Genomic DNA, 15,056 nt, shown 5'->3' on the forward strand with positions numbered 1-15,056 from the left:
ACAACTCCTGCTGGACAATTTTCAGGTCAATTTTTCCTTCTCTAGTGTGCACCTTCTGCTCAGGGGAAGATGGGTACAGCACTCCCAGCATTTCTCTTTTACCTTTGACTGATTCCAGACAAAGCTGCTTTAAAGGAAGATGGAGCTTTCACCCAGTTCCCTTACTGCTGTCGTGTCTACCTTTTAGCCAGACTTTCTTAACAGTGATGGTTTTCTCCTGAGACAAACTAAAGTATTTCAGAGAGAGGCAAAGAGTTCATTTAGAGTGCTTCATATTCCAAATAGGGCTGGCTCCACTCCTGCTACCTCAGCAGTGATGATGGAAACAAGAGGATAATGGAGGAATAAGAATCCCTGCCTAGAAATCACTTATCTTTGTGATTAGGTGCTTCATGCAATTTCTAATTAGCACCAGATCCTTCAGAGAGTTCTGTGATCCTTGCAAACCTTACCAGCCATGATGGGAGATCCCAGCACAGCCATCCCAGAGCAGGAGCTTGGGAATGGAGGTGACAGTGTTGGAGAACAACCTGTACATCTATAAAGGGATGGTGCTTGATGGGGGCTCAGGGATGAGCAAGCTCCTCTCTGAAACTGAATAAAGGGAACAAGGCAAGTCCTGATTAAACAGGGAACAAAAAATATAACAGTGAGGATGTTTAAGCACTGGAAGAGAGGCTCAAAGGTGTTTTGAGATCCCTGTCCTTGTTTGTGCTCAAAATGACTTGATATGACCCTGACATAGTCTCAAAACTGGATGAAACCACTGTACTGGCTGTGCTCTGATCATGGCATGGGACCAGAGGCCTTCTGATGTCCCTTCCAACCTTAATTATTCTGTAATTCATGAGTTCTGTGTCCAGAATAAAGTGCCTGTCCTTCATTTCTATCCAGATCCTAGATGGATACATAACCAGCCAGACCTGAGTATGAAAACATCCTTTTAGAGCCTGAATTCTTAGCTCAGGACTCAGATTCAGTATTACCTGACCAATATCAATAATCATCTATGAATTGACTTTTAAAATGGAAAGCAATTAGCTGTCTTAGAGAGAAAACATCATCAGAGAGAAATAGATCAGATGCCAGTGTAAATTATTCTCACAACAAGGTGCAAGGCAAAGATGAATTTGTTTAATTTTTTTTTCTGTTGACCCTATAGCCAAGCGCCATCTGTCTCTCAAAATCTATTAAGCTCAAAGTGGCTTCCTTTGATCTTGGGATCATCTTGGGAGGCTGTTGATTAGAACTGCCAGCTCTGAGCCACCCCTGGACTGGTTACTCATTCCCCTGCCATCAGCCCAGGCAGCCTCCACATTATTCATCCTGAGCCCAAAGGACATGTATTAAGCATTCTTTAAAATCTCTGAATAAATATGAATATAGAGGTGGAGAAGAGAGCTAGAATTTAATTCCATCTGCTCTGAGGGTCCTTCCCCATCCCATTTTCCTCCTCCTTACACCAGTGCTGATGTGAGGGTGACTCCAGAGCACCCCACAACAAAACCACGGGGGCTTGAGGTAGGCTGGGCCCTCTGCTGTGGGGAGTTCTGGTCCTTTGTGGCTCAGAAGAAAGGAGCAGCATTTGTTTCCACACAAAAATGCCTGGCAAATCTTTGTGACTAGTCAGAGTTGCTGCAGCTTCTTGAACTGTTATTTATGATAACAAAATTGCACTGCTGTGGTCTTAGATATAAACTTGGACATCCTAGGCTGGCAGGTGCTGTGAAAATATCCCCAGATTGTAAAAAATTGCTGTCAAAGACCCTGGGAAAAACAAAAATTCGGATTACAGACCAATTAAGCAGAATAATTTTTTTAGGTAGAAAAAAACCCTGTAACAATGTTACATAAATAGTGATGTGATGTAGGGTACCTGTTGAAACAAAAACCAACATTCTACCCAAGCTTTGTTTTTGTTTCCTTTGAGCCTTGCAGGTTGTTTTGACTAAATCCCTTCCTGACCTCAGGAGGATTAAATACTGCTAATGGGATCTTTCTGGGGATGTTCAGTTCAATATTTTGTGTGATGGTAACATGAGCACCCTTGGCCTGAGGGGTTGGGTCTGTGGGAGCCTGGCAAAGCCACAGCAGCAGGGTAGGACAGGTGCAGTTGCTCAGTAATTTAGTTTATTTACAAAACATGGATAAAGACACTCCTGTCTCTGTGGGAGCATTAGAATTCCTCACCTGGAGATCCAGGACCTATTTGTAAGAAAAAGACAAACCAGGAGTTAACACAGGCACCCAGCTCTGTGCTCAGAGCAGGGATCATTTTGGTCCTCTCAAGCAACCAAAGTTCCACGGAGGTGAGGCTGATAATTTGTGTTCCCAGGACTCCTTGTGGAGCTCTAACCACTGATGACAGCCTGGAGCATCCTTGGGCTGTTACAGGCCACTGCTGGCAATTTCAGCTCATAAATGTGTTAATGCTGACTCTGGGGCATGGTCCTGACTCCTCTAGAAATGCTTAATAAATAGAGGAGGATGCTCTTAAAGAGATTAACAACCATGTTTGATAGTTGATATTTTATATTCTCTTTTTCTTTTACTCTTCCACTGTGCAACAGCTTCTTTTTTTTTTTTTTTGTGTTTTAACACACTATTACAACAGCCAGTAGCCAGTTTTTTCTTTTCTTACCTAAAGCTAACCTGGCATTTTGTTTCTGAGTTTAAGTACAAGATATGAATTTGACCTTAACCTTTTTGCTTGCACTCTGGTCACATACTAATTGCAGTTAATTAATCTGTCATTAAAAATTGCTTTGCCCTCACCCTTGAAAGTGCAGAGCCCATTTCCATGTGCCCAGTCCATTATGAATGGCTCCATCTGTACAAGAAGACAGCATTTTTGTTATTTTTTTATCCTATCTCAAACCCTATCACAAAAGCCAACTGCTTGTTTAGACTCACATCTTTATCTCCAGGTGGCTCTTTTTGACTTGGTTGGTTTGAAGCACAAATGATAAATCTAATCTGGCTTCACTGGCTGAGTAAGTATCTCTTCACACTGGTTGCTCAGAAAAAAAAAAAAAAATCACTGCAGAAGAAAGGAGGAAAATTTTCTCTAACAGTTTCTCAGCATTCAGTGATAGGTGGGGAGAAAGGAGCAGCATCCCTCTGCATCTCAGGTCTTCGTGGGACACTTTCCCATGACAATGGTCTGACACTTCATGTGTTACTTAAACCACTTGTCTGAGTGCCCAGCATTCAGCTCAGCTGGGTTTGTACCCAGAGGAGCAAGGGCTGTTTCATTCCACGTGTCTAAGTGCCATCCTCAGGGGAATTCTCTCTTTCTCCACTGTCTGTATTGGAAGCATGAATAATGGATCCAATACATGGATGGGGCTTGGAGCAACCTGGTCCAGTGGAAGGGTCCCTGTCCATGGCAGGGGGTTGGAATGAGATGAACTTTAAGGTCTCTTCCAACCCAAACCATTCAGTGATTCTGTGATAATTGGCCAAGACTAGGTGTGAGTGTTTCAGGGGAGGTGCCTCCCCCCTTGCATGGACTCTGGCACATGGATTTGCCTTTGGGTGTGCATTATATCCTCCCTCCCATCCAGAATCTGGGAGCAAGGATCCCTCTGCCATTCCAGGTGGAACCATGGTAGGTTGGCAAATAGTGAATTTCGAGAAAAGTGCAACTCCATGGCACAGCTTTCCAGTGTTTCTCCTGTTTTTCCAGGAGGGTTCAGTGAGCCAGAGGGTCAGTTTGATGAGAAGGGGATGATGGTCAGCAGTCCAGGCTGCTGCAGTTTGTGATTGAGTCCATCCATCCTGGCTCTGCTGTTTCATAAAACTGTGTCATTCAGCTCATTTTATAACCTGACCAAACCCCATCATTAAACTGGTGGAGAGGTGTTGTAGCTACTGCTTCAATAACGAGAGGCTCTTCCAGAAATCCTCTGCATTGTTCTCATTCTCATCTCCAAATCATTCATCATGATCATGCTCTTCCTGGCAGTGCTTTCATTCCCCTTTCATTGGGAGTTCTCTCTTTCTCCAGTTCTATTTTTGTTTCATTACGTTCTGTCTGACCCCTACTAAGTGTAAAAAACATTATTTATATTGAAACAAATACTTGATTCAAAATTAGGAGAAACCCAGTGTGTCTTTCTCCTCACCTCACCTAAGAAATCTGCAGCTGCTTGTCTTAAATCACAGAATCATAGCATCAGCTGGGTTGGAAAAATCCTCTGAGATAACTGAGTCCAAGCTATGACCTAAAACCACCATGTCAACCATGGCAGGAGCACAGATCACAGATAGTTGAGAAAACAACCAAAGAAAGAAATCCTCTGCTCTGATTTGCCCAATCTCTGCATTCTAGAAGGGCTCTGGTTGGAAAGCCACATTTCCAGGTTCAGGATTCCCCTGAAAAGGCACCAAAGAGGCAATTGCAAAACTGTTTTCTAGGCTGGTACTCATAAACCCGCAGTGGAGTGTATTTCATGGACAAAGCTGTGATGAGAGGGGATTGTTTGCTGCCAGACCACAGTTTCTCAGTAGCAGTGCTACAGCCCAGGGCTCTGAAATGGGAAAATTGAAACCAGCCAGGAGAAGGAGAGCAGTTCCCCCTTTTCTGTGTCCTCCTTGTGAACTCTTCTATGTTTTAACCATCAGGCCTTCACCCTGTTCATCTGGGGCACCTAAAACTGACAGGGTGTGGTTTGGGTTGGAAACATCTCCAGTCCTGGAACACTTCAACTCATCTGAGCATTCTTAGGATGCTTGAGCTGCTCTGAAGTGGGTTGGAGACTGTGAGTGTTCCTTGTATTTTGAGCAGATCTCACAGAGCCTCTGCAGACAATCCCCAAGCTTTCAAAGAAATTAAGAAAAAAGCAGTGACTCTTTATCTTTGGGCAATTTTTTTTCTTTACTCCACCTTCCCTGCAGCACCAGTGGTGGTGAGAGACACGCCCAGGGTGGCTTTGATTGACCTCACCCAGGTGCTGATAGCTGAGAACCTGTGCCAGCATGGGCTTCAAGGCTCTGAAAGCTCCTCCCAGACCTTGTGCAGGTGCCATGGCAGCTGATCCCTTTGAGGTCTCCTCCACAACAGCATCACTCTGATAATACTCAAAGTTCCCTTTGTCCATGGTAAAATGGGGCTTAAAACAATCCTTTAGTTTTGGGGGATGCAGTGAAAATAAGTGCATTAAAGCCTAAAAAATATCAGGGTTAGATATTAATATTATCTGAATTCATAATCCAGACATCCTAAATAGAGCTGGTTGTCTAGACTCATTTTATAACCAATTAAAGGAAATAGGTATTTTTCATCTGACCACAAATATCTGGCCTCTCTTGGACACCTGCTTTAGAAGGAGATGAATCATCCCCTTCGACCACACTGACTGGCTCCCTCTTGGTCAGGAGGAGGGGGATAGGTCAGTAGTTGAGGTGCAATGTGTATATTATGTTATTTATAGCCCCTCTTTGTAAAAAAATATGGTTTTGGTAAAGAAGGCCTTGGCTTGATGTAGAAGTTTTATGCAACAATGCTTCTTTCAAAGTTCACCAGATTTCAAATTGGCAGCAGAATGTCAGCATCCTTTCCAAATGTCATGAATATATCAGGCTTTGGCCTCTCCAGGAAGCTGGGTCCAGATTCCTCTCACCTAATTTTGTAGGCTTATTTATCTCCCTGGGTTGGGGGTCTGAATTGCTTTCCTCTCTACAGCAAGCAGATATCAATAAGAATATCCAGAAACTGGTCCAAATGCTTCATGCCAGGTTCTGACTTTGAGTCTTCTCTGCCAGGGATTTGGCAGGGATTTGGTTTATTTTAGGAGTATTTCAAGCCTTCCCTCCCACTGTGTTTGAGGTTTAGTGTTCCTTTCTCCTCTTTTTCTCTTGCTTATATATGTTTATATTTGAACCAGAGTTCTTGCGCTCTCTCTATGCTCCATGAAAAAAAAATAAATACACTTAAATTCAAGGTTCATCTGACCTGCTTGAGGATGACCTTCTGCTGATGTGGAGCAACTTCCAGTGCCTGCACGAGGTGCTCACAGGGCTGGTCAGGTGTGCCTGTGTTGCAGAACCAGTGCTTGATTAGATCCCCTGTGCTTCTTCACATACAATGGGGATGGGGTCTCCAAGAATTCCATCGGGTCTTGGACAGTCCTTGGATGCACCATCCATCAGGTCCACCCATCCCAGTTGTGAATGTTTAGGCCTGTTTGAAATGCTCTGGGGTATTTAGGATGCCACATGTGAGACATGAGGTGTGTAAAAGCCATGTTTTTTCCCCAAGTACCCGAGAGAATTTCAGTGAATTAGAAGCTGCTGTTCTCTCTGTTGGGGCGGACACGACATATGAAAGGACACACTACATTTCAGAAGGCTAAAATCCAATTTATTACAACAGCCAGCTGTCCTTTATACACTCTAAAAAGTTCACACTTTGTTCATTACATACAATAGATCATTCATTCATACAATAGACCAACATAACCTTCATTGGTGTAAAACCATCTCCACCTCTGTTTTTCACAAAACTTCTCTAAAAATACTTTCCTCAGCTGCAGGGTTTTTCTTGATTATCTTCTTCTCCTTCTTCTCTTCTCAATCTCCATACCAACGGCCTTGATAAAATGCCTTTCAGAATAACCCTTATTCATTAACCCTCTGTGGCTCACAGACCAGCTGTGAGCCCCTTACCATACTGTTCAGGCACCTGAGCCAGTCCCTGTGTGTTGCAGTGCCTCGGCAATGCTGTGACTCCTCTCAGCGCTCCCCAGCGTCCCTTTACAGAGGGAATTCTCCCTTGATGCTCTCTCCTGTGTTTCTCCCCAGGTCCGTTCTGCTGCCAGGAAGAGGTGGCACCGCTGGCAGGACCACCACTCGCTGCGGGTGCGCGTGGCACGAGCCATGTCCATCCCCACGTCCCCAACCCGGATCAGCTTCCACAGCATCAAACAGACCGCAGCCGTGTGACACCTCCCGCCTCCCACCACCACCCCGTGGCCTTCAGACTTCTCCTCTCTTCGCTCCCACACCCCAAAACCCCCTTCTGCAAACTCCTCCTCTGTCCCCACTGATCTCTTTTCAGTGAGGATCCCATCCTGTTTCGGCGGGCTCTCATCTCCCACATCCGTGATGCTGCTTTGAGGTGACCAGGAAAAAGCCTCTTGGAGTTGGTGGTGGTAAAACAGATTCAAAGAAAGGAGCAGGTTCAACCCTGACTGCATCCTGTGGAAGTTCACAGTGCAAAGTCTAAAACAGCACACTGGCAGGAATAATCAATTTTTTTCTCCTTCCTTTCATTTTTTTTGTTTTTATTCCCCCTTTCATACTGCGGTGAACAAAGACTATTTTTAACACACTGCCCATCTCCCCCTGTACATTGATTCCCAATGATTTCAACAGTTTGGTGTATAATAGCCCATCCCTTTCTTGTTTTCTTTGTAAAAAGTTTCTTCTCTGCAAAACTGTCATTTGAGAACTTGAGGCAGCAAGAAAAAGAGCGTCTGAAATGTGGTGTGAAAAGCCTGAATTTATCTGCCTTCCCCATTTCTCTCTTGGACAGACTGGGAATTGTCAGGGCGTCGCTGGACTGTTCCACACAGGGCACTTTGCCTGGCAAGCACCATGCCCTGCCCTTACACAGATTTTCAAAGGACAGGAGTAGCTCCAAGTAATTCTACAGAATACTCTCATTCCTCTTAGCCCCACGCTTCCAGCACAATGTAAAGCCTTTGGAAAGTGGTTTGTTGGTTTTTTTTTTTTCAGCTCAGAGGATCAGGGTGGGGAAGGACAACTTTTCTGGGTTTAAAAAACACAAAAGGGAAGCACTGTAAAGATAACCATGATGGGAAGAAGATGTTTGCCTTCTGAGGATAATGCTACGTGCTGCACAAAGGTATCTATTGAGCATTTTGAACTAGAGCAGTTGTATCTACCAGGCTTTTTATGTGATGTTCAAAAATACTGTATATTTTCAATAATAAACACTACTCTGGGTTGGTTTCAATAAAACCAGGCATCGTTTTCTTTACTCTGGAAATGAAGAGGACACCTGTCTTGAGAGTGGTTTTGCAGCTGAGATCAGGGAAGGAAATCCTGTTTGATAATGAGCCAAGGAAGAAGAACAACCTTGTGATAAAATCCTACCAAGGGGGCATTTAAATGCAAGAAGAATTGCCTCCCTTCTCAGCTCATGGTCTTACACTGGACCCCTGTCCCTCTGTGCTCTCTCCACTGGGCTCTGCCACAGCTGTAAGAAAAATGTTGTGTTGTATGTTCTCCATCACCTGCATCTCAGCTGGAGTAATTTGCTCTTTCCACTTTTATCAAGCTTATTCTGAATTTTCTTCAGATGTTTTATAGGACTTTTCAGCACGAGCTCGATTAAAACCTCCAGATTTATGTTTGCTCTGTTTTTCAGGGGCTGGAAAATCTCTTGGAAAACACTGTTATAAATCCCCTGCTGGAGGGAGGGGGGTGGGGGGAATGTCTGTCCTGACAGCTCGGTCATATTCAACTTTGAGCTTGCTGGCAATGAACAGCGAATTTAAATAAACAACATTTTGTAACTTTTCCCTCTCCTAACTCATTTGGATTCATGTGCCTCAAAGAGATAACAGAGGGAGGAAGATTTGAGTGCCTGATGAGAGGACCAGGTAAGTGCTTTTATTCATCACAGTAGCAATGCACAGCCCCTGGCATGTTGTGTTTGGAGGGAGGGCTGCATCTGCAGGTTAGAAACGTGTACAATGAGCATCTCTGTGTTTGCTCTGGCTCTGGGCCATGCTGGGATGAAAAAGGGATTTGCAATGCAGCAGGTTCTGTCAGAGACTGCAGGTTATTGGTGCTGCCAGGAGTGTGGCAGACATCCAGACATGGAGCAGGTCTGAATAGAGAAGAAATTTGGCAGCTGAAGCAGTGAACTAATGGTTAACTCTGAGGTCCTTTAGAGTTTACCTCAGTAAACCACTGGAATATATCAGTGCCAGGGCACTAGCAAATATATTTGGGCACTCCTGAATTATATTTGTGCCAGTGTTTGGGGTTACTGCTGCAATGCCCCTAGTTTCACTTACAGTAATATTCACAGAACATTTAAGACCAATAACAGGTGAAGACAGTTAAATTCGGTCTGTGTCTTAGTAAGTCAGGTGGCTGATCTCCCACTGTGCCTGGTACCTGCCCAAGGAAGTTGTTCAGCTTGAAGAAAATAAAAATAACCTTTTTGACTCTGCAAGCTCTCCTCCAGAGGACTTTGGAAGAGCACAGTTCACTTTCCTGACAGCAGTGGTGCTGCTCCTGTCTCTGCTGCACTGTCGGGTCCCACAGGTGGAGAGTTAACATCTGTCACCAACAGCATTTGGTACATCCAAGCTGGGATGAAAAAATGCTCACCTTTCCTGGGAACACCAGCCAGAGTAGCTGCTGATGCCATCCCAAGGCATAGGGCTGCTCAGAAAAGGATTCATTTGAGTTTAGCTCATTGGAAATCAGCCCAGGAGAAAAACACCTGGGAGCAAAACAGATAAGCAAGAACTTCCATTTTCCCTGGACAGCCCTTGATAAAAATGCTGGAGGTGAGCCACACACCCTCATGTCAGGAAAACATTTCTGAATTTGCACTGAGTGATGTTCACCTTGGCTTTTAACAGTGAATTAATGGTTTGATGTTTATCCAGGATACCTGTGAGCAGAGCTACTGAGACATTCCCCAGATGTCTTGGGCAGCAAAGGGGAGTTTCTTGGCCACGTGTGCCCTCTCCTGAAGGTGAGCACTTGGCTGAAGAGCAACAGCAGCCAGGAAAAAGCAGCTAGGAAAAAGGCTGTGGAGAAGCAGCCAGGGAGCTCATGGATGCTGAAACCAACCCAAACCAGGCATGAGACCAGGCAGCAAAGGTCTGGGATGTTTTGAGGGAAATTATTATTCCCTTCTACTTTGCAGTCCTTAGACCAGAGCCAGCTGCTGTGCCCAGTTTGGTGACCCCATACAGAAGATGGTAATAAACTAAAGCAAAATCAGCCACAGGGACACCAAGATGCTCAGGCCTGGAGCACTCTCCATGTGCAGAGATGCAAGAGGACCCGTTCCACAACAAAGAATTTTGGATGGAGCTAACAACAGCCTGCCAGCACCTCAAGGTTCTGACAGACCCAAGCCCTTCACAGTGGTTTGAGGCAGGAGGACAACAGGCAAACTGTAACAAAAAAGGGCCAGATAAGATACAAGGAGAAAGTTTTTCCTGATAAAGACAGTTAAAGAGTGGGAGAGGTTGCCCAGTGAGGGTGGGAAAATCTTTAGAGATTTTTTCAAGATCCAAATGGATAAAGCAGCATTCTGAGCCTGCTGTGAGTAGGGGATTTGGACTGGAGACCTCCTGAGGTGTCTTACAACCTGGATTATCCCATCATCCTGGTACTGATACTGCCAGTCATGCCTCTAAGACAAGGGAAGAACGAACATGATCAAGGTTTGGCTTCTGCCTTTTTTTCACGTGCACATTAGGGGTTTTAGAAACATGCTCATGTCTCCTCTCTTCAAAAGAAGCTTCTTCCTTTGCTGTCTCCTGGCAGGAAGGCAAAGATGAATAAAGTCACATCTCTTTAGGGAAAACTCTTTACTTCTAAATGATGCTTTTTAAAGCTGTATGTCCCTTTCAACAAAATAATCATTTATGGCACAAGTCTGGGATGATTCAGATACAGCTTTTGGATCAGCAGGAGCAGTCTCAGCTCAGCTGTGCCAGGAAAATGGTGGTGGATCTGTTGGACTGACAGCACCTGTGCACGTGTGTGTCTGTGTGTGTGTTTATGCACACCTGTGTCCATGACCTCTTGTGCATTTGAAGAAAACGGATCAAATTATTCTGGATTTATAACTTACTGTGTAGGAGAAAAACAAAGCTGCTTGTGTTCAGTGAGTCATTATGGAAATGAACAACTATGAGCACTCAAGTGCTTGAAACAAGACTCTCCAAAGCTCTTCCAGGAAAATGTTTGCAGTGCTGAGCACTGCAGACCACACATGTGCCAACTGGCGTGGGGCAGCAAATGTAAGCTGACTTTGGATATGGGCTAATTGCTTCCCTCTGACACGATTCAAATATTTTTTTCCCCCCCTTCTTTGCAATTAATCCCCAGTCCCAGCCTGCAGTGGGGACAGCTGTGCAGCAGTTACTGGGATGCAGTAGTTTAGGATTGGGTTTGGGTGGGATTGGGATTGGGATTGGTTCATACCCTGAGCACGGGGTATGGAATACACAGCTCCAGCTTCCAGCAGAGCCTCACAGCCCTGGGGATGTGCCCTGCACTGAGAGGAGGTCGTGTGCTCAGGCACAGGGGTCTGGGGGGGGGGGGAAATGTGTTCAGAATGCTGGGATGGAGTCAGGCAGGACAGTGTGGAGCAGGAGGCTGGGCAGAGAGGAGTTGGGAAAGGACAGAGCCATGCTCTGACCACCCTGGTCTCTGGTCAGACTCTTTATTTCATTGGTACCTACTCCTGCAGACAGCCACCACAAGGCTCTTCTCTTGGTCCATGGGAGAAAAAAAAGCAATTTTGGGATTACAGTCCTCTCAGTACTGAGTATTCCTATATGGAAAGGATATTGTAGATTCATGAGTGTGAAGGTTCCACATAAATCCTTCAAATTTTCATCGATTAATTCACTTTATTCCTTTTCTCATGTTTGTCTTCCACAGAGATGGAAGAAACATCTCGGGAGAAACTTTTGGAAAAGAGATAGTACCTATAAATTTACTGATGCTAAAATATATAGTTAAAACAAAAACCTGGATCACCTGGATAATCCTGTTGGGTTCTACATTGGTTTCTTAAGTTTCTCCACTTGCTAATTAGCGTAGGAGAAAGAAAATCCTTCTGGTTGCTGTAATTACCACAGAGCAGTGCTGTAGTGACCTTGTGCTCTGAGGGGCTGAAGGTTTACAGCAGAACTCCTCAAACTTTAATGAGTTTCCCAGATGCTGAGGAGCCGTCCAGGAGGGCTGTGTGTGCTCAGCACTGCCCAAAGGCTGGGCAATGACCCTCCTGACACATCTCCCCTCTGCACTCAAGGGCTCCTGTCAGAGGCTGAACCAATTCATGGCACTGACTGGCATGTGTCAAACGAGTGATTCCATCTGCTGAGGAGGGAAAATGACAAATTACCAGTGTCAGGAAAATTAATCCACAAACGCCAGAGGTTTATGTCCAAAAAGGAGACAGAAGAGTCCTTTTACTTTAATATAGAGAAAGGTCACGGGGCATTCCCTTGGGATCTCTCAGATTTTTGGAAGATGCAGCCTCCTTTTTATCCCAATTCCCAGCCACATTTCCCTCTCTCTTTCCCCTTGGGCTGAGGTATTTGAGAAGTACAGACTTCCCAGAACACCTGATACCTAAGATTCTCCTCTAATGTGTAACTCTCCCTTTTAATTTTTAATTCTTACAGAATTCATGGTTTTCCCCCATTGCTTCTTTCATCTTTCAATATCCAATTTCATTTATCAGCAAACCTACAGTTTGTTTGTAAAGGAAAATATCTTTTTTCCATTCATCAATCAGTGGAATCCATCCCATTGTTTCTTTTAGCTTTCAGTGCTGGTCTTACCTACCAGCAGATCCACAGCTTGTTTGTAAAGACAAATTGGGCATTCCTCTCACAATGCTGCTGGCAAGGTCACAAGCAGCACCAGCACCCTGCAGAGGGTGTCCTCAGGGTCCAGCAGGGTTGTGTTCATTCCTGGCACAGTGCTAATGAGCTGCCCATGCAGGCTGAGCAGGGAATAGTGGTTAACCTGGCTCATCACAATCCTGGCCAGCCTAAAAAATCACTAACACAGTAGAAATCCTGCATGTCCCTCGGCTGGCTTGCCCTGGATTTGGTGGTTGACTCATTTTGACCTTTGCTGGTTGCTGACTTCCAGCCCAGCAGTTCAGCCAGAGGCCAATGGATCAGCAGCCCTGACAGCACAGGGATCCTGGCACAGCAGGGATCCCCTCGAGCTGGGAATAGGGATTGCTGCTTCCTAGCAGGACAGAAAAGCTGACTCTGTACAGGGCACAAGGGCAGCCCAGCTGCTTGTGGGGCAGGTCTGAGGCTGCCATGGTTTTGTCTCCCTGCAAACCTCCTTGTCCAGCAGCCAGGCAGGGATTGGCCTCAGTTCTGTAAATCACTGGAAAATTTGGGTTGGAAGGGACTTTTAAAGGTGATCTGGTCCAACCCCTTGCACTGAGCAGGGATATCTTCAACCAGGGCAGGTTGGTCAGAGCCCTGAGCAGGTACCTGTGCTCAGGTACTTCAGAAAAGTCATGAAGTCTAAGGATTAAAGAATCCTTCTCTTTAGCAAAAGGATTGTATAAGCTTTTGGAGGAAAAAAAACCCAAACACTAATCATAGAGTCTATAATCATAAAATTACCCCTTTGGGGTGCACACTTCCCTCAGTGCCTGCCCACAGAGCAGCTCTTTTTGCAATGTGCAACACCAAAATGCATAAAACCCCATAACAAACTGACAGGTTTGCACAACTTAATCCACACCTGAAACCTGCTGTACCCATGGATTTGTGTTGAAAATATGTAAGACTCAGCTGACTTTATAAATACCCTCACATGTGCTTGTGTGTTTTTCAGGGTATGTGAACTTCTTTATTTCTGACAGATCTGCAGATATCACAGATCCATCGAATCACAGAATGGTGTGGGTTGGAAGGGGCCTTATAGATCATCTCATTCCAACCCCTGCCATGGGCAGGGACACCTTCCACTAGAAGGAAGATATTCAGAGCTGAGTTTGGAGTAGGAAAGTGATGTTTTCACTGGTCCTGAGGTCCATCCTGTGCATGAAGGTGCATTGTCTGCCCAAAGTAGCTAAGTTTGCTTGAAGTTTTTGTTTCAGCTTTGCTGATGGGCATTTTCTCCTTTTATTAAAATTACTCATTTTGCAAGTTTTACACACTCACTGAGAAAAAATCTGTGCCCAGCAGTATTCCCCCACATTTATGCTGTGCTCCAGACTCACTTCCACCTTGTTAACAGCAGCTGCCTTTCTCATCCTCATGGTTTCCCCTTCTTGGTGTGCACAGGCTTTCAGTATGTGCACATATTTGCTTTGCTCAGCACTGACAAGCATTGGGAAGCTGCTTGCAAAGCAGAAAAAGAAAAAAAAAAAAAAAAAGAGAAAAAGTTGCATAAAAACATCTTCTCAGAGCTGCCAACATCATAAATCTTTAGGAACCATGCAGTCCCCTCTCCTGCTGAACTCATAAAGGCAGGGATGTAAAACCAAACAGCTCCAATCTGCAGCCTCTCCCAACTTGCTGTGCTCCCAGGGATTGGGAGGAAAGCCTGGAGCCTGTGCAGCCCCACAGCTCATCGTGTGCCTCCTTCCATAAATCAGCCCTCCCACAGGTTCTGCAGTGACAGGAGCTCCCAGCCACGAGGTGTTTGTGGTTCGTGCTGGGCTCCTTATGAAATGATTGCAGCAGCCCCATCTGCAGCACCAAGCTGGAATGCTGGGCAGTCAGAGTCAATTAAAAACCAGACCCATCAGAGCTCCTGGTCCCTGCTTCAGCAAGTGGGGATCACATGGTTTGTTCCCTGTCACTGACACATCAGCATCTTTTTGGGTGGTGTTACTCATCAATCCTTCATAAATGAATCAACAACCTGAACAATCAAACTGTCTCAGCTGGGTTATTTTACTGTTCACAGACAGTTTTATTGGCACAACAGCGTGTGTACCACTGGAGCAGGCACATATAGCCCATCTGTGTCATGCTGAAATGAGGATATTTTGTTTGCCAGGACCAGATTTAATATCTGTATCCAGAATCACGTGGCAGACTCACCTCAAACCCTGCAGAGATGCCACGTGTGTTGCCACACAGGGAGAATTTGCTGTGGGGGATTCAAAACAGGCTTTCAAAAGGTGGGGGTTTCCCAAATATCTTTTTGCTTTATGACAACTCCACAGGATTACTATCCCAAGCTAAGGGGCAATCTCAAATCTGCTGCAGGAGAAGGTCCCAACACCTCAATTCCTGCCTCTCTCCAAGGGCAGGTGAAGCTCCCACCTCTCCATCATG

At 45.2% G+C, this 15,056-nt stretch overlaps 1 protein-coding gene across 2 annotated transcripts in view; it reads left to right on the forward strand.

Moving 5' to 3' along the window:
- CRHR2 (corticotropin releasing hormone receptor 2) overlaps positions 1 to 8,547 on the forward strand; it is a 134,446-nt gene extending 125,899 nt beyond the window's left edge. For both annotated transcript variants that reach the window (XM_088155271.1, XM_014873763.2), the window contains one exon: positions 6,805 to 8,547. In XM_088155271.1, the coding sequence (XP_088011397.1) occupies positions 6,805 to 6,945 (141 nt within the window). In that variant the 3' untranslated portion in view covers positions 6,946 to 8,547. The remainder of the gene's footprint in view (positions 1 to 6,804) is intronic.
- The last annotated feature ends 6,509 nt before the right edge of the window (positions 8,548 to 15,056 follow it).

The sequence above is a fragment of the Sturnus vulgaris genome, chromosome 1 (genome assembly GCF_052056855.1).
Source record: "Sturnus vulgaris isolate bStuVul1 chromosome 1, bStuVul1.hap1, whole genome shotgun sequence".
NCBI lineage: Eukaryota > Metazoa > Chordata > Aves > Passeriformes > Sturnidae > Sturnus > Sturnus vulgaris.